We start from the raw sequence: 23,097 nt of genomic DNA on the forward strand, positions 1-23,097 counted from the left end.
TAAGCCAGCTTCTCACTATACATGGATTACCCTCGTAAATTCCTCATGGTATATTGCAAGCTTACTTTACGTCTCACCCCCAACCGCTACCTACAAGAAAGCCTATATGTGAGAGTAGGGCTTACATAAAGTGGTGATAGTAAAGTTCGTATTGTCGTTTGTTAGCCCGGTAATTTATCTGCTACTAGTGAAGAAGGGCAGTTCCTTTACTACCAGTAGTACCTCAGTAGCAGTTGTGAGCAGTAGTAATTAGTGACTTGATTGACCCAATTGCGACTGTGACAGTCGATCCGACTTCCACGGCCATCGTGGGCGAGATTCTGGGAAGCTCTATTGCGGTAAACATAATTTCTGGAAGGAAGTTTACTAGAGGGAAGTTTCCGAAAGAAGAATTCAACAGGGGATTAAGCTTTTTGAGTTTTGTGTTCTTGCCACGATACAAAGCGTCAGAGGCTGGGCGGCCAAAATAAGTGCCTCTATATATCTGTCCACTGCCCCTCCAAAAGCTCCCCAGACCTTGACCCCACCTTGGTTGATTGACTCACCCGCCCAAAAAAACACCATCGACAACTTCCAGCATCACCACCACAGCACATCCACAGACATGACCACATCAGCTGGACAACGTGAGCTCTAGGTCGTATCGTCTCGTCGGATGCACCGGCTAACCCTCAGCAGCGCCGGCCGCTGGCCTGCCCGTACGCACGGCCCCCGGCAACGATGGCTCCAGCTTCGACATCGTCGCGACGTACCACCAGCTCCTCGCCGACAACCCCGACCTGACCAAGCCCGTCGTAGCGATCAAGGCGCTCATCGCCCTCCTCGACTCGGTTCCCTCCTCCACAACCCACGAGACGATTGAGATCCTCAACGACGCCTCGGAGCGCCTCAAGACCTCCGTCCGCAATCCCGTGCCGCTCCTGACGGGAACACACCTCTTCCTGTGGTTCACCCGCCAGATGCTTAAAGAGCAGGACGGCAACTTCGATGCCGTGCGCCAGCACCTCGTCAAGAATGGCCAGCTGTTCGCCCAGCGTGCCATCAATGCCCGCTACGGTGTCGCTGAGAAGGGCTGGCGTTTCGTCTTCCCGGGTTGCACGGTCCTCACGCACGGCGCGTCTAGAGCAGTGCTGTGCGTCCTCGAGCGAGCCCAGAAGGAGATCCCCGGCCGATTCAAGGTCATCTACGTCAGGGATGAGCAGAACCCCAAGGAGAGCGACAGCGTCATCGAGCAGCTCCAGTCCTACGGCATCCCGACCTCCGCCATCAGCCTGTCCTCGGTTCTCTTTGCCATGACCAGCCTTAAGCCTCGTATCGATATGGTCTTCCTTGGCGGAGAGGTCATCACCGAGGATGGCGGCATCATCTCTCGTATGGGTACCTGTCAGATTGCGCAGGCGGCCAACAACTGCAACATCAACACCTATGTCTGCGGCGAGACACACAAGTTCAGCGCCTATTACCCCGATGGCCCTGACTGCGTTGGTTTCAAGCAGGAAATCAATGAATTCTCCACTAAGGGATTGGAGGCGCCGCAGCAGGAGCTTGTGGACTGGACGGTGAGACCACTGATTTCGTGAACATGGGAAAGTGAACTAATTGATTGCAGCCCGCCAAGTACGTCACGCAGCTCATCACAGAGACGGGAATCCACCTCCCGACCTACGTTGTTGAAGTCATTCTCGACACCTACGGCAGCCTGGACGGCTAGGATTCCCACACAGTCTCTGTCCAGTAGTTGTTGAGAAGTTATAATCCCGAAATATGCATCGATGGCCTCCTGGTGACAGGTGCCCAGCCGGCTTGTCGAGGCCGAGGTATCGCAGGAGACTAGAGGCCGGAGCCTTTTGGAACACGGAATGCGTCCGGCTCGCAGTGGCCATTCACCACTCTATGGTAGCTCAAGGCACGCTTTACCACGCATATATCAATAGAGGAGGAAACAGACTTGTGGGGAGGTTTCGGAGGTGATGACGATGAGTCACGATGAAGAAATGGCACTAAGATGTTGGCCAGTGGCCGAAGCATTTGATTGACAAGAGCAGTGTTAACGATGGTGTTGGTCAAGTCGACCAGGGAGTGTGCTTAGGTAGTTGTTACCTCGAGCAGGGAAATAATAATAATCCAGGCAAAGATGCTACGCAATGTACCGTGTGGGCTAGGAAAGTTGGGAAATCGTCAATCTGTGTCCGCCGTTCGAAGCCGTCGTGGCATGTCCAGGTCAGCCAACCCTACACATCCCTAACAAGCCTGGCACCAACCCAGGCGTAGGGATACTTCCTCTGGTACCAGTTCACAAAGCTCTTCCTCCCCGCAATGCGCGGGTGCGTCGCCCACGAGCCACCCAGAACAACATTGTGCTTGCCGTCGAAGAAGTCGGCCGTGTACGCGGGGTACAGGGTCATAGGCTCGAAGCCCTCGTGGGGGAGCAGGGCCGAGCTGGTCCACTCCCACGTGCCGCCCATCTCACCCTGGCCGGCGAGGCTGCCACCACGGTGGGTGACGGGGACGGGGTGCCAGTGACGGAAGCCGACGTTGGCTTCGCCGAGGTCGACGTACAGGCTGTCGTCGTCAGCGGCGTCGCCATTGGCACCCCGGGTAGAGGTCTTGGAAGGCGGTGTCTCCTCGACGCCGTCGTTGACGAGATGTCTGGCACACAAGAGTCAGTCAGCCTACCTATATAGAAGAGAAAGGAGGGGGAGGAGGGTAGAAGGGGCGTATACCCATTCACGGCAGGGACCCGTGCGGCCAGGGTGCTCTGCAGGAGGGCCTTCTTGCGCGCGTCGACATGCGCGTAGATGCTACGCGCCTCGTCGGCCGTGGGGATCCGGCCGCCCATCCAGGCGGCGCAGCCGGCGAGCTCGTCATACGAGGCGAAGACGGGCCAGTCCAGGGCCAGGCGGAGGGGCACGGGCCCGTAGACGGTGCGGACGACCTTGTTGTCGAGGAACGAGGCGGGTAGGGAGCTGGTTGCGCCGTTGTGCGTGGCGCCGTTGGTGTGGGTGCCGTTAGTGTTGCTGATGGACCAGGAGGCTGGGATGTGATCACTGTTGGTGCTGTGCATGTATTGCGCATACTAATGGCTTGTTAGCAGGATCATAATGTTGGTAAGGGGGTGGAAGCTGACCTCTTCGTTGGTGATGGGGCGGCCCTTGGCCTGGAAAGCATGGACTTTTACCTGCCGAGAGGGCTTCTCATTGTCCCTGGAATTGTTCAGCAATGTGTCATAAATCATGTCCTGGGAGTCCCATACCAGCCAAAATGACGAGTCGGATCATCGCCATCCTCGGGGTCATCCAGACCAATAGTCAAGGCCTGCTCCGGGACATCAAACCACTCATTCGGAACCCTCGCCGCAAGCGCCTCTCTTGCCATCTCTTCAAAATCTGGGCGTACCGTGTGCGATGGCGGAAGTGTCTTGGGGCTCTGCAGCATCATGTACAGGAGCGTCTCAATATGCATAATCTCGTGTTCGAAGCCGAGCCAGACGGCCCTCGCGATACCCCTAGGGATGGCATCCCGTCCATCCGCATACAGGTCCATGAGCCGCGCACGAACCTGGTCCTGATAGCCGAGAATGTCCCCCACGGGCGGCCACTCACTCGGAATCTCAGAGTGGTCGTGGCACTTCTCCGGGTTATCGACGTCCGGGTCGATCCCCCGCTCGAACATGGCATGGTAGAAGGCCGGGGGCGTGGGGGGCTTCCCCGTCGTCTTGGTGAGCTGGATGTCCAGGAAGGCAGGGATGTGGCCGAGGTAGAAGATGCACGCGTTGCGCAGCTTGATGGGCTTCTCGGTCAGCTCCCGGTCCGGGAGCATGCGGCGGGTGACGGTGTCCCAGGCGGCCCAGAGGGAGCGCCAGTCGTCTGTGGACGGGACGGGCGAGGAGGCGTACACGGAGGGTTCCGTGGGGAAGGGCATCTTTGCGCGCCGCAGTTGGTGGATTCCTGGGAGGGAGAATCGTGTTAGTTGGATAGATGGATCTCTGGGGAGCTTGACCGGTATGTCGTCTTAAGAAGCATCGATGGTGAGTGATGGTGAGGTCGCATCCTGCAAGCCACATGACCATGCGTCTCCAACACCACCAGCGTAGACCGACGACCAATGATCCCCCTTCTTTGCATCACCGGACATCGTGTAACACCAGAATAGATGGGGGTCGGCCAAAAACTCACCGTACTCATCCTCCTTCTCCCAGCATGCGACCTCCTCAAGCCCGGCGAGCTTCCACATCTTGTCCGACCCGACCGGTGAGTACTTGAGACTCTGCTCAATCTTGATGCGCTCGAAAGCCTTGATTTCGTTCCCAAAAACGGTGACGTCGCGGGTGGGCGCGACGAAAGCCTGGTGGCGGCCGCCTTCGTCGTCGTAGACGTACTCGCCGATGACCTTCCAGTCGGGCAGATGGAAGAGCTCCTCGTTGAAGATGGCATTGGCGTGGGTGAGGCCATTAAGGATGAACCTATCACTTGTCAGAAGGTTACACTCAGAGTTACGGGCATGGTGGATGGGAATCGTACTGATGAGTGAGACCTTGGGAGTCTGTTGTCGGTTGTTAGTATCTGAATTGGATTCGAGACTAAATTAGACCTTACCGTTATAGGCGTGGCTGATGTCCGTTAGTTACTGTACCAATCCGATCGGTGGCTGTACTTACTAGACCTTGTCCGGCTTAATACAAGAATCGACGCCGATAAACATGGCATCCCGGGGTCCGAGAATCTTTCCATAATCGCCCAGGAAGCTGGCAGCTTCATGGCGATGGAAGTTGCCTACATGACAGTCAGCCAACTTCTAAATAAGGTACCTATTCAAGAGGACGGCAAAATTGCAACTCACCGATGCTAGACCCCATAAAGAGGATACACTTGGGCCGGTCACCGGCTTCCCTCAGCCACTCCATCCCGTCATCGTACGTCCCCAGAAGCCCGTGGGCGGCGACGTGCCGGAACTCGGGGAGCTCGGCTAGAGTGCGCTCCAGCTCGTCGCGGGACAGATCGAGGGCGTAGTAGTCGACCTGCTTGCCGGCTTCTTCGAAGGCCTGGAGGAGGAGGCACACCTTGCGGAGATTTCTTGACAGGCATTGCAATTAGGATACTGGACGCTTGGAAGAGAAAAGGGAGGGGATTCATTCTCGGGAAGACAAAGGGGGGATGGTGAGAGGATCTGAGCATGGGAGACTAACCCGCTGCCCAGTTCCATAATCATGGCACCGGAAGGGACTTGTGCGGCCATGTCCTTGGCGTGGGCCTCCAAGATGTCAATCTCATGGTTTGTGAGATAGTACTCATCGAGGTAGGTGATCTGCGGTGTCTCAGTCAAAATGTTTCGTGTATTATTAGTAGTGGATGCCGGGGACGTACATCCTCAAAGAGCTGCAGGCCCTTCTTATCGTACAGGAGCAGCGTTGGGAGCTTTCGCGGGCCGTGCTCAGGGCTCAGGAGCTTGGTCACTTCATTCTTGAGATCAATCTCAGTGTGGTCACCGCGGATATCAATGATGTCGGCAGACGGCAGAGTGGAGTGGCGGATGTCACCGCGGGTTTGTTTGACGGCGGGCATGTTGGGGAGTGAGTGAGTGAGTGAGTGGGCGAGTGAGTGGGTGAGTGGGTGAGTGGTGGGTGGGTGGTATGTGAGTGGGACAGAGATGGGAAGAAGACGTGGGTTGACGGGTAGCTTATAAGTCAAAATGTACGCGAGGCCAGGATATCATCGGAAAGGGGTGTAGAAGGTCTCGACTCTAGATGACGCAGGAATTCGATGTTGATACATGGCACGCTCACGTCTACAAATGTATTTCCCGATGGGCATTATCAGATGGCAGGTACCCGTTGAGCCAGGCGAGGCCCACCGAGGTACAGGCTCGGTGATGCAAGTCATGGGTGCGTCACTCTGTGGGGGGTGCTGGGGGGAGGTAGGGGGGGGAGTCGCAGGAACTCGCAGACATGATTCCAAACAGCGGAGCAGCTAGAACGGCTAGAGCCTGACAGATGGTGACGGCCCCGCCCGTGGCTTCCCGCGGCTCCGAGAGGGACCAGACGGACTGGGAGATCAGAGTGCGTGGTTATTAAGCCGGTTTGGCCGGTTTTGTCGGTTGTGCTGCTGGGTGATGGGTGGCCCATCGGACGTTGCCGCATGCTGCTTCGTGCATGGTTGTTGGGGTGCATTCATTCAGCGCATCGCCGGATCCAGTCGTGGATTTCGTGGGAGGAGCGTGGGAGGACATGGGAGGAATGGGAGTGGCCATTAGAAGGGCAAATCAGGAGCTGGCTCCGGGTGGGCGGGACTGCAACATGTACGTAACACAGGGCGTCGATGCGACGGACGGGAGCAGGCTGAGCATAATAATCGCGAGATGGGTGCTGTTGGGTGCTGGTAGGTGCTTTGCCGAGGGGTGCCTGGATGCAGACGAGATTGGCCGGAGCGGGACTGATGCTGAGGAAATGCTGGTGATCTGGTGATTGCCAAGTGCTGCGGTAGTACTCCGTAGACCATCTCCGGTCGATCGCCCGACAGGTCCCGGGCTCACATGTACCTCTTGGTTGATGACGGGCTGATGTCCGACCGAACCGAGACGGCCAGCCAGGATGGGGGTCAGGTCAGTTGGAGAGCGGCAGAGCGGCAGAGCAGCGAGGAATTGGTAATCGGAGCAAAGGGTCCCCGTGGTCCTCCGCATTTGGGGGGCTCGTGGGCCGTTTCCGAATGGTGCAAAATGCATGTCTAGTGCCGAAACAAGGCATGTTCCTGGCGAAGCACGATAAGCAACACATACCTAGTATGATGGGTTTGGATTGTTCAGATTCTAATCCCTAGGCTCGTACTTCGTATACTACATAGTTTCGCATTCGCCCAATAAAACCAGTGGGCCAAGTAATGTCTGTCGGATTGACTCATCACACCGAGATAGGTCATCCTGGGTGCTTTCTCGGCAACATGGTTCTCTGAGAACGAAAAGGATGTCATTTCTTGAATTCGTCGCTTTATGCACGGAGCTGTAGGGTAAGCGTGCGCTCCCATCCACCGGCCTATATACAGGCCCGCCACCAGCGTTGAAGCGATTCGACCAATCGACTAGAATCAAGTGAACTGGGGCTGCGAAACTACTAGGTACTTCCCTCACGTGCAACCCATGTGCCCCGTGAGAACTTTTACCATCTTGTGTCGCGTCCCGGTCGAGCGGTATAGTCGAGGCCAAGACCAACCTCCGGGGGATCGGAGACCCGCTCGGTGGCTGTTCTCCGGGCCGCCTCGGTGGCGGGGCCGATCCAGGGACCGCCTGCCGTAGGGATGAGCCTGAAGTGGTGGTTGAGTGCAAGCATTCGATATTATTATAAGAGTGCTTTAGAGATAGTGCAGGCTCTTGCGGTTCACCTGATCAGAGTTCGGAACTGTTGGAGAAACCCCACAAATCAAATGGAGAAGTGTGGATGATGGCAACTGTTGCACAGCCAACAATGACGACGCCTCCACAGCCAAGTCTTTGACGGCCTCCAACTTGAAGCTTGCGTCTTTGGGTGCCCGAGTATCCATACGAAGTACATTCTTTAACAGTGACCTGATGACCAGCTCAACTGACAACAACAACAACAACAGCAAGGTTGGCGCCCCTCGCCACATGCAAGAGACAGACGGGATGATAGAAATCCCTGCAAGCAGCATGGCCAGCTTTGTTGGCCGCACCAATTGCCGGCGCGGCTGCGCTCGTCATAAGCTTTTAAGCGCCGTGCAGGAGGCCGCGCGCCAACCACAGCTGCGCCACGCCCACCAAGTGGCACCGACCCTGTTGGTTACAACATTTTAACCGCCCATGCTGCAGTGTGCTGCAGTGGTAGACGACCTCTAGCATGGACGATATACTCAGTGCACCCAGTGCCTGCACCCCAGTGTCTGGGGACCGCCAGGGTCCTCCTCAATCTTAATTCCCGCGATAAGACACCCCATTGCCCATTTTCTCCTCCTTACTCTGGCATCAGCTGTCAATCTCAACTCGAGACTTTCTTTTCCCGTCAGCTTTACCCGATTCTAGACGGTTTCTGACTTCAGTCGACGGTCGCACTACCGAGCGGACTGACATCACCACCGGCGCCTAACAGTAGCGCCATCTCCAGCTCGTCTAGTCCATCTCCCCCTCCCCCGCTATCCTCTCGTCACAGCTCCCTCCTCGTACTACACCGCTGGCCACAAACAAAAAAAAAACCAGCAAAAATGGCTTCAGGACACAGTGTGCGTCTCCTTATTTCCCCCGACAACCTGAACATAGAGCTCACCCTGCTAGGACCCGAAGCTGCTCTATGCCATCGAGGGCGTCAATGCCTACCAGATCACAAATGGCAGGGAAGACTCCCTGACGCCCTCGGGCCCCCAGACCCTCTCCCTCCTCATGGTGCCTACCTCCTCCGGTTTCGCAGACCCTTCGAGCGTCAATGTCGAAGAGGACTTCTACCTGCACCTGCACCTCCCGCCCGAGCTTGACCTCCCCATGCCTGCCACCACCCAGATCTACCATCAACCCCCGACCAGCTACCTCATCCCCCGCTGGGACCTTGGCCCCGACAGCGGCGCCTTTACCCGTATCGAGTTCCCTCCCGTCGGCAGCCGGCCCGGTGTCCAGGAGGATGTCGACACCTTTGAGACCATCCTCGCCCAGTGCACCGCCTTCCTCGAGCGCGCGCAGCCTCCTACCTCCAAGGAGCGCGAAGCCCGGCAATCTGAGGTCGCTCAGGCCAAGGCCCGTGAAGCCGCCGGTGAGGAGCTTCCTCCCTACAACCCGGCAGACTTTGGACCGGGGCAGGCATATGCTTCAGGCAGCCGCAGTGGTCAGGCACCGGGGGGCAGGATTGTGCTGGTCGACGAGGAGGATGGCAGCGTGATCGGCGAGCTCGGCGAGGGCTTCCAGGTTGTCGAGGACGGCGCCGTCAAGCCCGGCTCTAAAGGTATATATATTGGTAGACGCCTCTCGATTTTTAACACGTACTGACCAGGCGCGTTTAGATCCCGTCGTTGTCGCTCTCCCAGAGGACGGCAGCCAGAACATCTCCATCGGGCCCGCGCCCCATGAACATGTCGGCGTCGACCTGCACCCAGCCTACAAGAAGTCGACACTGGTATCCAGCGCCGCCAAGGCGTCGCAGCTACTCATCACCACGTCGGACATTGTCACGCGCACGATGCAGTCCCAGGCCAACAACTTCACCAAGTCGACCAAGCCTGTCAAGCCCGTCACCTTCAACCCCACTACTCACGACCACATCCGCCGCATCAACACCCTCTCCACAAGGGCTGCCGGCCTGTCATCGGCCACCGTCGGCACCATCACCAAGTACGCCCAGAACTTTGGCGCCAACATCACGAAGCGCAAGGAGGGCCACGCCCGCGGCTTCGACAAGGACGGGAACCCCATCGAGACGTACAAGCCTGGTGTTCTCAACAAGAGCCTCATGGCGTTCAACACGGTGGTGGATGGCATGGAGCAGGCTGGGCGCAACCTGTTGACTGGCGCATCATCCGGTGTGACGACCGTGGTGGGCCATCGCTGGGGCGCCGAGGCTGGGGAGGTCGCCGATTACCTTACCGGTGGCGTCAAGAATGTCGGTCTGGTTTACATAGACGTGACGGGTGTGTCGCGCCGCGCCATTCTTAAGAGTGTGGCCAAGGGCATGGTCGTCGGCAACGTCAAGGGCGGCGGCCACGTTGTCGTTGGCGGGCAGGACAATGGCGACGGCGCGCCTATGGCAGGGGGCCCTTCCGTGTCTGGTACGAATGGCGCAGGGCAGGCGACGCCGCCGGCGAGTATCTACGGGGACAATGCCAGTATGGCTAGCGGGCGGCCGTTGCTCAACAGACACGGGTCGTCCCAGGCATCTGGAAAGGGAGCATACAAGGGACCGTACTAGGTTACGATGGAGCAGGCTTGCGGGAACGGGATGCTACGGTCGTCGAAATGCGCGAGAAATCGGTATTGGGTAAGTACAAGAGGAGGACGGGCGACTGGATGATTGATGAGTGAACGAATTGGTTTATTACTCTCTCGAGACTTGAAAGATATGCGTCCACATAATTCTTTATGTAGACCGGTGCCGGTATTGAAATAGTGGAATAATATCGTAAAATGAAATTCGTCATGGCTGTGATGGTGAAATAAATGGTGATGCTCATCATGCGAGTGGCCTGGAGCCTGAACGAATTAGTGGATCCCTGCCCCGCGTTAGAGGATCGCGTCTAGCGTCGCGCCTGCACCCCACGTCACTTGAGATTCTGATCTTGACCGACTTCAAATTCCAATTCCATGTCCAGCCCCCACCATTACCAGAGTCTGGCAGCGACGATGAGGACCAAGTCTTGAGGCCAAATTTACACTTGAACGAGCTATGAGCCAAGTCTTCTTCCCCTCTGACTGGCCTTGACGCTGCCGAGACTGGGCAATCTCTCTGACGCTTTCGACGCCGACACCACCTAGAGTCCTGACGACAGCTTCTCCTACCAATGTGTCGTTTCGAGCTGCTCGGAGCCATTATCCTTATATTCCACGACATTAGCGATTTTTTCAGAGCCAAACTAATTGATAGAGGGTATCTTGGACTGCCCCAAGCTCCCCACATCACCCGCTGACTTGTCTGTCAGGCATCCCCCCCACGAGACATGCTCCACGAAATCCTCCTGTCCCTCTCGGGACACCCGTCTCCCCTCCTCCGACCCGATGCCCCCCCGACCAGCGCCTTCTCGGGAATCACACCCCCCGAGCGCCAGCTCCTAGCCACGGCCGCCCACCTCAGCGACGTCCACGTCAAGCTCATCGCCTCGACCGCCCAGATCGCCGACGCCCACCCCTCGGCCATCTGCCGCGCCGTCGCCGCGGCGGTCGACTCGATCCACCTGGCCGCCTTCCAGCGCAAGGTCCTCGACGTCGAGGAGCGCATCCTGCGCGACGACCCGGACCTCGTGGGCGCGTACAACATCGTCCCGCTGACGGCCGTGGTGGGCGAGTTCCAGCAGTGGACGCGCCGCATGGACTGGCTGTGGGGGCTGGTGCAGTTCATGGTGGCGCCGCGCGCGGACGAAGACGGCAGCGGTGGCATGTGTCGAGCGGCGGAGGTCATGGACCGGCTGCGGCGCGAGCTGCAGAGTGGGTATAGGGACATTGAAGAGGCGGCTATGAGCCTTGTTGCCGTGGCGGAGACGGCGTGGCTGAAGCAGGTGTCGGCGTGGATATTATACGGGAGGCTGCCGACGTTTGGGGGCGAGGACTTCTTTGTGCAGAGGATAACGGGGCCGGATGGGGAGGAGGACTTTACGACCGTGGCGAGCTTGGTGCCGTCGTTTGTGACGCCCAAGACGGCCTCGTCGATGCTCTTCATTGGCAAGTCGCTGAATCATGTCATAGTCAAGGGCACGATAGATTCGGGCCTCCGAGGACTCGATCACATGTCTTCAAAGTTGCAAGAGCTCTCGTCCTTGACATTCCCACTGGACTCGGCCAACTTCTCGAGGACCATTACGTCAATTCGACTGTCACTAGCCGAAGACACCTTGCAAAAGATCTTGCCCCTCGCCAAGGTCATGGAGATGGTACAGCTTCTGAGGGAATTCTTCCTCCTCGGACGTGGCGAGTTTGCCATGGCCTTGACGCAGGAGGCGGACGAAAAAATTCGCAACAGATGGAGGAGAGCGGACAACCTCGCGTACGAGAAGGGGGACGCGTTGAGGAACGTCACAGTCAAGGATGGAGAGGTTGCTGCAGTGCTCTCGCGTACGTGGGCAGCGCTGGGGTCCATGCAGGGGCAGCATGCCGAGGAAGATGAGCAGCTGGAGCTTGCTCGCGACCTCCTCCGACTTCACCTGGTCAAGCAGACATCTTCCACAGCTGTTAGCACTAGCCCTGGGTTCAGCGCCGATGCGGCTAGGATGATAGCCTCATCTCCCTTCCGAACCCTCCTCTTTTCCGTCCCTGCTCAACTCTCCATCCAGCTTCCTTCGCCACTCGACATGGTCCTGTCTCCGTCCGACCTGCACCTCTACTCCTGTATAAACGCCTACCTTCTATCCATGCGCCGGGCGCATATTCGACTCACAGACCTATGGAAAATCACATCTCTAAGGAGAAACCACCCTGCTCCGCGTGGAGCACATGAACACGCCGTTGAGCTGCGCCAACGCTGGTCTGCCCGGATGACCACCATGCGTAGCTCCTGGACAACTGCCAGCGCTGCCATTTTCTTCTTGGCTGAAACGGAGGCCTACCTTCAAATAGAGATTGTGGGCGGTATGTGGGAGGGTTTCCAGGAGTGGCTCAGTCCGGCGTCCTCTAGGCCAGAAAGCCGTGCTCACGACATGGAAACCCGACCGCCCACACCCTTGGACGACAATGAGGACGAAGAGGACCTCTGGCTTCAGGAGGACAACCGGAGCCAACCCCTATCATCGAAACAACACGGCTCGGCCAATACACAACCGGCCCATGATCCGCAGTCATTATCCACTGCGCATACTCTCTATCTTCGCACCCTCGTCTTCCGACTTCTCCTCACGCAGCCGTCTTATACCGAGCCACTGTATTCGCTTCTTGTTCACATAGACCACCTCGTTGCGCACACCAATCGCCTCCACTCAATATTCACGTCGCTCGACCTCGAGACAGATGCAGGAGTTGTCGACGCTTTCGTCGACCTGCATGCGGAGGAAGTTGAAGTCATGGCTCTACTACGTGGGGTAGAACGCAGAGTCAAACGCGGAATCAGCGATGTTATTTCGGCGCTGCGAGCGCTCGAGAGCGATCCCTCGTTCCTGGCTACCTGGGACGGGGAGGATATTAAGGGAGACGATGTGGATAGCGGCTTAGATACCCTTTATGGCGACGGAGATGGAGGATACACACCCGCGAGAGTGGGGGGCATCAACCGGTTGCTCATGAAGCTGGATTTTGGAGGCTGGTTCGGCGACAGGGGCGATGAGTGGGACATAAAGTGATTCATGACTGACGAGAACATTGTATTGATTATGCATGGTGTTTGAGAGAGTGGTTTCTATTCCTAGAACTTGGCGAAGAAAGATTATTCGTCTTCTAGATCCGTGGCCTTTATGCATACATAGGCGTTGCCCTCGTCATCCACCAGTTCTTCGCTCTTCAACTCCATTTCTAAGTCCTCTGCGGCAGCTTGCAAATCCTCCACAGTTCCCGGAACTATAACCGCACTTTCATCCTCCTTCTGCTCCTGCTCCTCCTCGTCATGTAGCAACCCCTCCCGGGGATGAAGCCCATCCACCGTCACACTCTCCCCACTCCACCCCCTCCTCTTCACAACATGCACCTGGTACGCAAACACCACATCCTCCCCCTCCGCGCCCCGAAACGAGCTCTCCATCCCAGCCCTCCTCTCCGTGCCAACCTCCGCCCCCGCTGTCACGCCCACGGCCTCTAGCCCGATGGGTAGGCTCGTTCCCACGCTGCCCCCGACGCTGCGCTGCGCCTCCGTCCGCACCGACAGCCCCCGCGCGAGCTTCACCCCCGTGACGAGGTAGACGGGTGCGCGGCCGTACAGCCCGGCCCTCATGGCGGCGCGGACCCTGGGCTCGGCGAGGCGGGCGCGGAGGAGCGGGTCGTCGCCGTCGAGGGGGATGGAGGCGAGGCGGCGCGTCTCGAGGACGTCGATGGAGTAGGAGGTGGTGGCGTCGCGGGCGGTGGAGGTGCCGATGGTGGGGCCGAGGGAGGAGAGGAACTGGGCCCAGAGGGAGATGTTGAAGGAGTGGCCGTTGGTGCGGGAGAGGTGGTGGTCGCGCTGGATGGCGGTGTCGATGTCCTGGGGAGGGGTGGGGGGCAGGGAGAGGACTTTGGTGGGGCGGAAGGGGTCGGCGATGAGGGCGCCGAGTTGGATGGGGCCGGTGGGCTTGTAGGTAAAGTCCGGGGCGAGGAGGTATGTCTTTGCGGCCATGGTTGTGGTAGGGAGGGTAGGGTGTTGTGAGCTTGGGAGTGAGAGGTGTGGTGGTGGAGGGAGGGGATGATGTGAGGCGATGAGGTGTATTGGTTGGGAGTTGGGAGGGGATGCAGCTGACAGTGCAGGGGTTGGGCCTCTTGGTCCTGGCACAGGGGCACCAGACTTCCAAGTCAACGGGGAGAATAAGAGATATTCGGTATGTGGTTGTAACCGGCCTTGTGTGAGCCCCTTTTTACATTAGTCGACATTTCTTTTATATAAGATCGAGCTATATGAAACCCCAGGACTCCAGAGCCAACTATGCCATCCCAATAGCGGGGGCCATTAAGCTACCTTTGGTGCCATACATACTATGTGTCTCCGATATACCCTCTTCTCGGTTTCTTAAAGCGCATGAGTCTGTGCCGAGGGCTAACGGGATAGACTTAGTAGTCTCTATCTAGATTCCTGCGGGTATCGTCGAACCGCATCTGGCGTTTTAGTAGAACACGGTCGGGCACGTCCCTATCGCTTTGGGTTTCCGGCATCCGTGATGTGATCTGGCCCCAGTTGAGCGGCTGGAGGATCTCGGCCACTTCATCGAACGCCTCCGCATCGTAACTGTCCTGGACCGGCGGCGGCTCCCGGAATCTGGCTGTCTCCTGGATGACGGGGCCCCAGTCGTCCTCATTGTCCCAACCCAGAGACGAGGGTCGGTCCGGATGAGGTGCCGGTGGTGTTGGAGTTGGCATTCGCGGCCCGGGACCCAGGCCCTTCTCTGGCGTATGGCTCTCCAAATCATGTTGCTCCTCCGAAAGGTCGTCCTCATCTCCCCCCGCCAAATATTCATCTACCTGATATCGATTAGGCTCACTGCGTCTTTCCGGTATTGATGCAGCCGCTTGGGGATGTAAATGGAGGGAGGCGTAGCCATCAACATTCGCTGGGGTTGCAGGCCTTGAAGGTTCTGAAAAGAGCTCCGGTGATTTCCCTCCCGGTCGCATCCTATTCCAAAAGTTCTTTAGTCGTTTCCGCGTGCTCTTGGGATTCTCGGGCCCCCCTGCTTGGTCATGGGGATCAGCGTTGTCAATACTGGCTGTCCTACTGTCAAGCCTGGAGGGAGTGTTGACAATATCGGCTCCCATACTGTCAAAAGTGGTTGGAATGTTGCCAAAATTGGCTTCCCTGTTGTGTATAATGGCTTTGCTGTTGCCTAGAATGGCTTCCGTACTGTGCATATCGGCTTCCCTGCTATCAGCAACGGCATCACTGCTACTGACAACGGCTTCCGTGCTGCCTGCAGCCTCTGAAAACGTGAAGAGGGTTGGCATGCCAGCTGAGACCACTCCGGCACGAGGGACGCTATTATCTGGGGCATAGCTACCGCCTTCTCTATATGCGGGGGGCGGGGCGTTCCTGTATGGACCGTATCCGGCTCTTTCTCTATGAACGCCCCCTCTGGCACGAGGGATGCTGCTATCCGATAGATATCCAGCGTCTTCAGTTTCAAAACCGTCTTCAGCATACCGGCCGGGTGAGATGCTGCGACTAGAATAGCCGTCTGCAAGACCGTCGTCTGAGTTGGGGTTAAGATTGAAACGCTCAGTCATGGGCGCCGGAGGGGGGGTTGAGGGGCTGCTGTTCCTCCCAGCTCTGTCGAGATTTCTCTCACTCGAAAAAACTGCATCTTCGGACCTCTCCATGTTTCCCTCGTGGGTAATAATTTTGCGTCCCCCGAGTCTACGAGACTGATGAATAGCAACTCTGCCCCGAGTAAAATGGTGGGCATTGTCCAACAACTCCTTGAACATTTCGACTACTCCCTCATCCAGCTCAACGTCATTCCTCACTGGGACCCAGTAGGACGCGTATTCTGGAACCATCCCCGGTGTCACTGGCTCCGGCAGAATGGGGCCTGGATCGGACAAGGTGCCTCCAAACTCAGCATAAGGGGGGGTGAGCTCAGTGGGGGCTTCATCTAACGACGGGGCCTCTGACCAAGGCTCTGATTCCGCAGCTGACTGCGCATCAGGCGGTGATACCCTAGCAGGATCCGTGGAAGCGTTTGATGGAAGAGAGGCGAGGCCTTCCGAATCACGTTCCGAGTCTGTGAATACGTTATCCTGCTGAGAATGGTCCTCGGAGCCCTGGTCAAAATAGTTGTCATCATCGAAGTAGCCGTCGTCGTCGCCACCGTTACCATTGTCCTCATCAATTCCTGGGTCTTCATCCTTGGCCCATGGTAGGGACCTGAGCGCAAAGGCGTGTATGTGTTCGGCAATGTGATCGAGGAGCTCTGGGGAATCCGCAGGGCCGTTTGAATCGCATAATGGACAGCCACTGATGCCCGAGGGAACAGGTCTCGCGGCACTCGCCACAATTGTCGAGTGCTGTGCCTCGCCAATAGTGTTGCAGTGAGCGTCAGATAAGTGGTTGACTAGGCCCTTAATCGTGGGAAAGACGCGTGGGGGCCTTCCTGGAATGGTACAAGGCGGGCATTGCCAACATTGCTGATGCTCTTTCTCGACATGCTTCATCCATTCTTGGCGGGTGACGTAGAGCCTGTCCGGCTTGGGGCAGTCCTCGACGATGCAGGTATATGGACAGATGTCTGCCATCAAATGCTTTCTGCGATGGGGGGTTAGATTGGGGCACATGGCCAGGGAATGGAAATTCTTACTTCCATAGGGTGGTTTGGCGAAACATTTCCGGCAAGGTTTGAGCGCAACATGGGCATTGGAAGTAGCGAAGGTTGCCCTTTGTTTTTGGGGGCCTGGGGTATGCGATTCTGGCTGTCGTGGTGGTGATGTTTGTCTTGGCAACTTGTGATGGTGTTACAGCTTGTGGAGGAACGGGTTCTATGGGCTGAACCACAGCGGAGGCAGATGTTGCTGTAAGGACTGGTCGTGGAAGCTGTGTGTGAGCTTGCGTGTTGACTGTCAGTCGCGGTAAAGAGGGCCGTTCGGTTGCCGTCTCCCGCACGCTGAGTTCGGGGGCTCGAGATATTTGATCTGTGTCGACGACAGTAGGGGCGTCATGATCAGCTTGAAAGGCGAACCGCTCGCCGGGGTTTGATGCTTCAAGGGCAAGTTTGCGAGCATGCCTTTGAGCATACAGATATCTATTTCTCCGGCGAAGGTTGGCCATGATTAGCCGTTCCTGGACGTTTGTCAAGGAGTCCACCGCGATACCGTAGTCATCGCGGCCCTCCTTGGTACCCCTGGTGAGAACTATGAGATTTAAATGGTCCCGTAGCCTCTGGTGGCGCTCTGGCTTAAACAATTTGTCAGCCTTGTGTGCTCTCGAATTGCTTCCGGACTTGCGTATCGCGATTGCTAAGCGTGTGAGGTGGTCGATGATCTGCTCTACCTCCGCTTTGGCTTCCTGTAGAGGCGATGGTAGTTGCTGTTGTTGATCGTCTTCCTCAGGTTCCGCATCAGAAGCCGAGTCAAGTGAGGAGACTGATGATGACTGGTCTGACCAAGGTGAGAATGCACGAGGAATAGGCTCCTGATCCTGATCCTGAAACTCCAGGGCCTCGACGAATTCATCGTCGGAGTCATCACGTCCACCTATCGATTCCACCAGGTCGTTGCTGTCGGGGGATCGTGCTTCAGAATGTTAGGCGTCACTTCTCTAAGCCAGCAGGTTTTATAGAGTGCCTACCGAGCCCATGGCATTTTTCCAAGCACCCGAGTAGAAGGATGAGGATGCTAGTCACTAGGTTCTTCGTCTCCCACTCAACCGCCAGCCGGGCATCTAAGGACGCCTTTTCGCCAGCGAAGGCACCAGTTGTGGCCGTCCACAGATTGAACTCGTCGAGTCTGTTCTCTGCCCACTCAAACTCCATAAGCGGCGTGATCGCGACACAGTCCCGTAGTGCTCCCCGGCATTGTCGGGCCACAGCCTCGATGGTGCTTCCAACCGCCACCTCTGCCATCACCACCACCTGGCCCGATGCCGTCGGTTGGCAGGATGAGTTTGATGCTTGCTGGCCAGTGTCTCAGTTTGTAGTAGTCCTAGGAGATTCATTTTTCATGACAGCACACTGAGGCGAATGTATCACAGGAACACCGACCGCCGCATGCCGTCGCCGAGTCTCGACGTTGGACCACAGTCGTTGAACCCCTCCTCGAGTGAGTTGAATGAATCCTTCAGGCTTCAGCTTGTTGTGCTGACAGGGCGTCAAACCAGCAGCCATTAGGGGTCGCTTGGTAGCCGCTCAATGTGCATATGGGCGCGAAAAATAACAGTACAGTACAGTGACACTGCAGGCAAGGAGCTGGTGCTATTTTTATTGCAGTAATTCGCCGACCAGGGTAGGCGCGTCCGACAAAAAGAGGAAGAGCAGCCCTCCAACATGTCAAAGCAGGAACCCGCCTCTTAATCTATCAGCTCGTCCAACTTTTTTCTGTCAACCTCTGGCAGGCTACCAACCACTCTTCCACTATCGCGTCAAGGAATGGCTATGCATGCATCCTCCTCAGCCCAGCCACGCTGGGAGACCCGATTTCTACAAGCGCCAAAGCGGGGAGCTATCATGTGGCCCTCTGCTTCGCCGCCCCAGAGGTAGGAGACCCAGAGCCTCCTCGAGAAACTACCCACGCAACACCACCAGCCATTGTCTCGCGGCGCCTACTACGGTCATTGCGTGAATGTCTCGGGTTCGCTGCCATGGGGAATCATGGCCAAGGGCCCGGGGAAGGCGAGGAGCTCTTTGATTTTGCCAAGGATGCCCTCTCCCGCGTGTCCCACATCGCCGTCGACCTCGGTGCTCGCAAGAAGCTCTGTGTAGCGGGATGTCTCGCCGCTGAATTGCTTATCGCGAAGAAGGCACTCGACTCTGCCGACGCAGCCCATATGCCACGCCTACAACGTCGGGTTCCCAAGCTACTGGACGACTTGGACCGTGTCTGTGCGGTAAGTGATTAAGAGCTTCGGCGATGGCTACGCCCAATGGTTGTATAGACAATGGAGGCTAATTACCACTGTTAGTGGCCACTTCCCCCAGAACCACACCATGCGATCCTGCGAGCTGTCGTCCATTCTAAAGGGTCGTACCTTGCTTTACAGGCTGCCGAGGACCGTGTCCGAAAGGGCATTGCCGAATTCGCCAAGGTTTCGCCTTACGTCCGAGATCAATACTTCAAAAAATTACAACGCTTTTCGAAATCAGCCGTCGCCATAGAGGATGACGACAAAAACACCCATCGTGGGAAGGATAAAAACACTCCGGAGGAGTACCCACAGCGTGTCAATTCGGATCTCTACGCCGTACTAAGGTCACACTCGCTTTGCACTTGCTCCACCAGCAGCGGGAACGGTAGAAAGAGACATCATGCAAGACTCCGACTGAGAGACGACGTTGTCAAGATGGACGGCTGCATCGCATTCGACATGCTCTTTTCCGGGTCCCCAACAACCTGGGACCACTGGCAGGATCTCCAGCTGCGAGTATCCATGAAGAAGAAGGCGAAGAAGTCCGTCAAGTACTGGGGCGATGGTGGCGCCGATAATGTTACCAAGGGCGCTAATGGTCATGTGAGGCAACGATCGAGGGTCGTGTCCCCCGACTCATTCTGCAACCTGGTCAAAACGAGGCTAGGCTCTCGAATCTGTTGCCACGTCCAGGATTCGGAATTACACCAGCTGTACGAGGGATTCCCTCTTGCCCAAAAATTCGATCCAGGGCCGAGTCTGTCCCTCAGACGGGTCCTTGAAACGGGGCGACTTTCCAATCGCATGAAACTCGTCCTGGCTTACATCGTAGCCCGGTCTTTTTGGCAGTACTACGATTCACCGTGGATGGAGTCGCAATGGACGAGCGACTCAATCCACTTTCTTCGAGAGTCACCCACAGATGATGACGTGGAAGGCAGCGGTCTCTATGCCTCAAGACCTTACTTCGCTATCGAGTTTGATGATAATGAGGCAAATGATCAGTCTATGGAGTACTGTAACGGGTTTGGCGTAATATTCCGCTATCCACGGCTGTTGGGTCTCTGCATCATACTCTTGGAAATTGGCCGGGGCCAGGGTCTACCGATTCAGGACCATGGCTCTATAGAGGCCAACCTTAACGAGACATGGACTTTGTCAAAACGACTCGCCGATAGAAGCAATGCGTGGGGCGATTTTGACTACCCAGACTACCGCAAAGCTATTCTTGGCTGCCTCGACCCAAAACTATCCTCGGACGAGTCTGCAGAGACAGATGTCTTTGCCCGGAAAGCAGCTATCCACGAGGCTGTCGTCCAGCCTCTGCGCAAGTTACTCAACGTCTTGGGATTTGCGGAGAACCTGCACATATTGAGTCCTATAGACGCATCCAACGGGCCGGGGCAAATGCTTGAGATGCCCACTGTACCGACACTGCCGACGACGGAGCGCCAGACGGGGCAATCTACGCAATGGCTAGAAGGCATGAATAGGGTGAATGAGTTCATCAAGGGCTGTCGGAAAGCTCTGCCCAGCGACGCCAGACGCGGCGGCAATGTCCGGGTAGCTGTTCTCGATACGGGGTTTGATAATGAAACAACCTTCTTCGATGCGCCCGTACGCAGGCGCAGGATCAAGGGCTGGAGGGACTGGGCCGAAAACTCGGGTGTTCCGGTGGATGAGAATGGTCATGGGACACACACGGTATCTCTACTCATGAAGGTGGCACCCACAGCCGACATATACGTGGCTCGGATTGTCAAGGATAGAGGCAGTCTGAAGCATGCAACAGATGCCATTGCAGAGGTATGGTTATGATGGCATGAACAGTCAAAGCGAGATTGCTAACGAGATACAGGCTATCTACTGGGCTGCCAACGAAGTGAAGGCCGATGTTGTGTCCATGTCGTTTGGATTCCGGGATGAAATACCCGCCATTACTAGAGCCATCACGGAGGCTACCCTCCACCGTGGTGGAAACATCATTTTTCTCGCTGCCGCCTCCAACTCTGGAGGTAATACGAGGGAAATGTTTCCTGCACACCTCGACAGCGTCATCTCGGTCCGCGAGACTAACAGCCTCGGGGCGTTCTCGGACACGAATCCCCCCGTCGACCCAGATGGCCCTGCAGCATTCGGGACTCTTGGTCGCGATGTGCCCTCAGCTTGGCTCAGCAGCGTCGATGGAGAGGTACCCAAGTCTGGATCCTCAGTGGCCACAGCCGTTGCGGCGGGCATCGTCGCCGTGATATTGGCATTTGTGCGCGTCGGCATGGCTGACCCAGCGGTTCGACTGCCTTTGGAGATGGACAGGGCGTGGACACGTCGTGGAATGCTAGCGGTACTGGCGAGAATGTCGCAGAACATGGGGAACCGATCATACTTTATATCACCGACGGGCTTCTTTTCCGGCAAGGACGCCAGCAGAGCATGGACAGCGATAGCTGATGCCTGTATAAGGTGAGATTTACACTTGGTAAGGATATTATTGAAGCACATGAGCTGTAACAAGATGGAATGAATAATGTTTGAAGGTATATATATCAATGCAGAATGCCAGCCCCCCCCCGGCTGTACAGCGTTATCACATGAATCCAAGAATCCAGTGGTCCCCGCCATTAAGTCTCGCAACATATTACGTGCTGCCAGATTGTGCCAGGTCCATCAAACCTTGAGTGTCAGCAGACCGGGCCTATACGGAAGGAGGTTGTAGTCGCCGCCTGAGTTGGGGTCCCGTCCCTGATACAACAGCTGCAGATTGCACGGATCAACCGTCATGGTCTGGTCAGCGCTGGTGCGGATCAGATCCCCGTGGCTGATATCGTTGGTCCAGGTAGCACCACTGTTGGCCAGCCCAGCAAACGGCGCGCTCTCGGTCGCGGCCTGGGGTGTCCACTCGCCGTTGAGGGTGTCCGCCGTGAAGGAGCGGAAGTACCGCCCGTTGGCCCCGATGGCCTCGACGATCATGAGGTACGTTCCCTGGCCCTGCACGCTGTACACCTGCACAGCCTCGAAGAGGTTGTTGGTCGTGTCGCTGAGGATGATCTCGGACTGCGTGCCAAAGTCGCCGGGGAAGTCCCCGATAGGCATGCTGGCGCGGTAGATCTTGCCGTTGTCGCCCGCGAAGAAGAGGTACATGTCCGTGTCGTCGCCGATGACGGTCTGGTCGATGGGGCCCGTGCCGGAGTCGGAGATGGTGCCGGAGAAGAGCGGCTGGGGGGACGACCACCCGTTGGGGTCGGTCGGGTCGCTGGACTCGAGGTACGAGAAGGCCGTGGCGCCCCACTGGTAGGCGAGGATCCAGACGTCCTTGGGCTCAAAGTAGAAGAGCGTGGGCGCGACGGTGCTCTTCTGCATGGCGTTCTGGCCGGCGGCGGCCATGTCGGCCCAGTCGGAGAAGAGACCGAAGCTGAAGGAGCCCCAGCTGTCGCCCGTGTCGTGGTTGGTCGCGTAGACGAGGTGCTGGCCGTTGTAGGGTGCGTAGGTGAAGTCCTTGAGCGCGGCCCATCCTTCCTTGGGCTGGGCGAGGATGTCGCTCGACGTCCAGGTGTAGGTGGAGGGGAGACTGCAGGACTGGGCCGCGACGGTGGACGCAGATGCAAGGAGCACAGCGGTATTCCTTCGAAGTGACATCGTGGCGTTATTTTCTAATATGGGAAGTCCAGGGAATCAATGAATAGCAGAGGCGTAGAAGGCTATGAATAGGGCGGACGCAAAAGCCTATGAATAGTGCAATGCCGCAGGAGTTTGGAGCTATGAATAGCACAGGCGCGCAGAAGGCTAGGTAGGTATTTGGATGTGTGAAGCACGAAACCGAGGCGCTGAGACAGCCGATTTATACATTTTCGATTTAGACCATGAATCAACAATGACTGGATCGCTTCTACCTATAGATCAGATCCGATCCAAGATGAAACGCCGGTAGAATAGACCCCAACTGCCGTTATACTTTTGCGGGGGAGAATTGGAGATGCTGAGGCTGGGGCAAGGGCAGTCAGCGCACTGTTACGGATTCATGCAGGCGAGTTGCCGTTTCTGTCACGGAATGGCTCCTCCTAGCCAAAGCCCGACACCCCAAAACCAATATAGAACAATAGTACAAAAGGCGCACCAATCAGGTGCTTCGGAGCATTTAGCTATGGCACATGCGAGGCTTGGTCGCGAAGGACACGAAGCGTGTTTAAGCGACTGCGGTCTATCCGCACCAACAGGTATCGCTCCGGTTCAATGGGTGTCGCTATGTCTTCTCTGTG

The 23,097-nt window shown here is 56.9% G+C and overlaps 8 protein-coding genes across 8 annotated transcripts; 4 read left to right on the plus strand and 4 right to left on the minus strand.

Moving 5' to 3' along the window:
* Nucleotides 1-604: 604 nt before the first annotated feature.
* Nucleotides 605-1,711, plus strand: GCN3 (translation initiation factor eIF2B subunit alpha; the record flags this gene model as incomplete). Its single annotated transcript, XM_083197785.1, has 3 exons — nt 605-626; nt 679-1,559; nt 1,610-1,711. 3 exons carry the CDS (start codon nt 605-607, stop codon nt 1,709-1,711), a joined length of 1,005 nt encoding a protein of 334 aa, XP_083047253.1.
* A 520-nt stretch (nt 1,712-2,231) lies between these two features.
* On the minus strand, nt 2,232-5,561 carry EGT1 (C-type lectin protein; the record flags this gene model as incomplete). Its single annotated transcript, XM_083197786.1, has 11 exons — nt 2,232-2,649; nt 2,724-3,076; nt 3,128-3,203; nt 3,254-3,947; nt 4,176-4,462; nt 4,521-4,542; nt 4,596-4,609; nt 4,658-4,772; nt 4,840-5,072; nt 5,186-5,304; nt 5,364-5,561. The coding sequence occupies 11 exons, from the start codon at nt 5,559-5,561 to the stop codon at nt 2,232-2,234; spliced, it is 2,529 nt and encodes an 842-aa protein (XP_083047254.1).
* Nucleotides 5,562-8,204: 2,643 nt separating this feature from the next.
* ACO1O0_008423 (senescence-associated protein-domain-containing protein) lies at nt 8,205-9,892 on the plus strand (the record flags this gene model as incomplete). The annotated part of the gene is made up of 3 exons (XM_083197787.1): nt 8,205-8,222; nt 8,275-8,932; nt 8,991-9,892. 3 exons carry the CDS (start codon nt 8,205-8,207, stop codon nt 9,890-9,892), a joined length of 1,578 nt encoding a protein of 525 aa, XP_083047255.1.
* Nucleotides 9,893-10,637: 745 nt separating this feature from the next.
* Nucleotides 10,638-12,962, plus strand: ACO1O0_008424 (Spc98 family-domain-containing protein; the record flags this gene model as incomplete). Its single annotated transcript, XM_083197788.1, has 1 exon — nt 10,638-12,962. One exon carries the CDS (start codon nt 10,638-10,640, stop codon nt 12,960-12,962), a length of 2,325 nt encoding a protein of 774 aa, XP_083047256.1.
* An 83-nt stretch (nt 12,963-13,045) lies between these two features.
* Nucleotides 13,046-13,924, minus strand: ACO1O0_008425 (uncharacterized protein; the record flags this gene model as incomplete). Its single annotated transcript, XM_083197789.1, has 1 exon — nt 13,046-13,924. The coding sequence occupies one exon, from the start codon at nt 13,922-13,924 to the stop codon at nt 13,046-13,048; it is 879 nt and encodes a 292-aa protein (XP_083047257.1).
* A 428-nt stretch (nt 13,925-14,352) lies between these two features.
* ACO1O0_008426 (uncharacterized protein) lies at nt 14,353-17,756 on the minus strand (the record flags this gene model as incomplete). The annotated part of the gene is made up of 4 exons (XM_083197790.1): nt 14,353-15,019; nt 15,704-16,156; nt 16,965-17,501; nt 17,599-17,756. The coding sequence occupies 4 exons, from the start codon at nt 17,754-17,756 to the stop codon at nt 14,353-14,355; spliced, it is 1,815 nt and encodes a 604-aa protein (XP_083047258.1).
* An 824-nt stretch (nt 17,757-18,580) lies between these two features.
* Nucleotides 18,581-21,308, plus strand: ACO1O0_008427 (S8/S53 family peptidase; the record flags this gene model as incomplete). The annotated part of the gene is made up of 3 exons (XM_083197791.1): nt 18,581-18,826; nt 18,902-20,650; nt 20,703-21,308. The coding sequence occupies 3 exons, from the start codon at nt 18,581-18,583 to the stop codon at nt 21,306-21,308; spliced, it is 2,601 nt and encodes an 866-aa protein (XP_083047259.1).
* A 200-nt stretch (nt 21,309-21,508) lies between these two features.
* On the minus strand, nt 21,509-22,477 carry AXHA2 (glycosyl hydrolase family 62-domain-containing protein; the record flags this gene model as incomplete). The annotated part of the gene is made up of 1 exon (XM_083197792.1): nt 21,509-22,477. One exon carries the CDS (start codon nt 22,475-22,477, stop codon nt 21,509-21,511), a length of 969 nt encoding a protein of 322 aa, XP_083047260.1.
* Nucleotides 22,478-23,097: the final 620 nt, after the last annotated feature.

The sequence above is a fragment of the Amphichorda felina genome, assembly GCF_050947745.1.
Source record: "Amphichorda felina strain 45539 chromosome Unknown scaffold_8, whole genome shotgun sequence".
Classification (NCBI taxonomy): domain Eukaryota; kingdom Fungi; phylum Ascomycota; class Sordariomycetes; order Hypocreales; family Bionectriaceae; genus Amphichorda; species Amphichorda felina.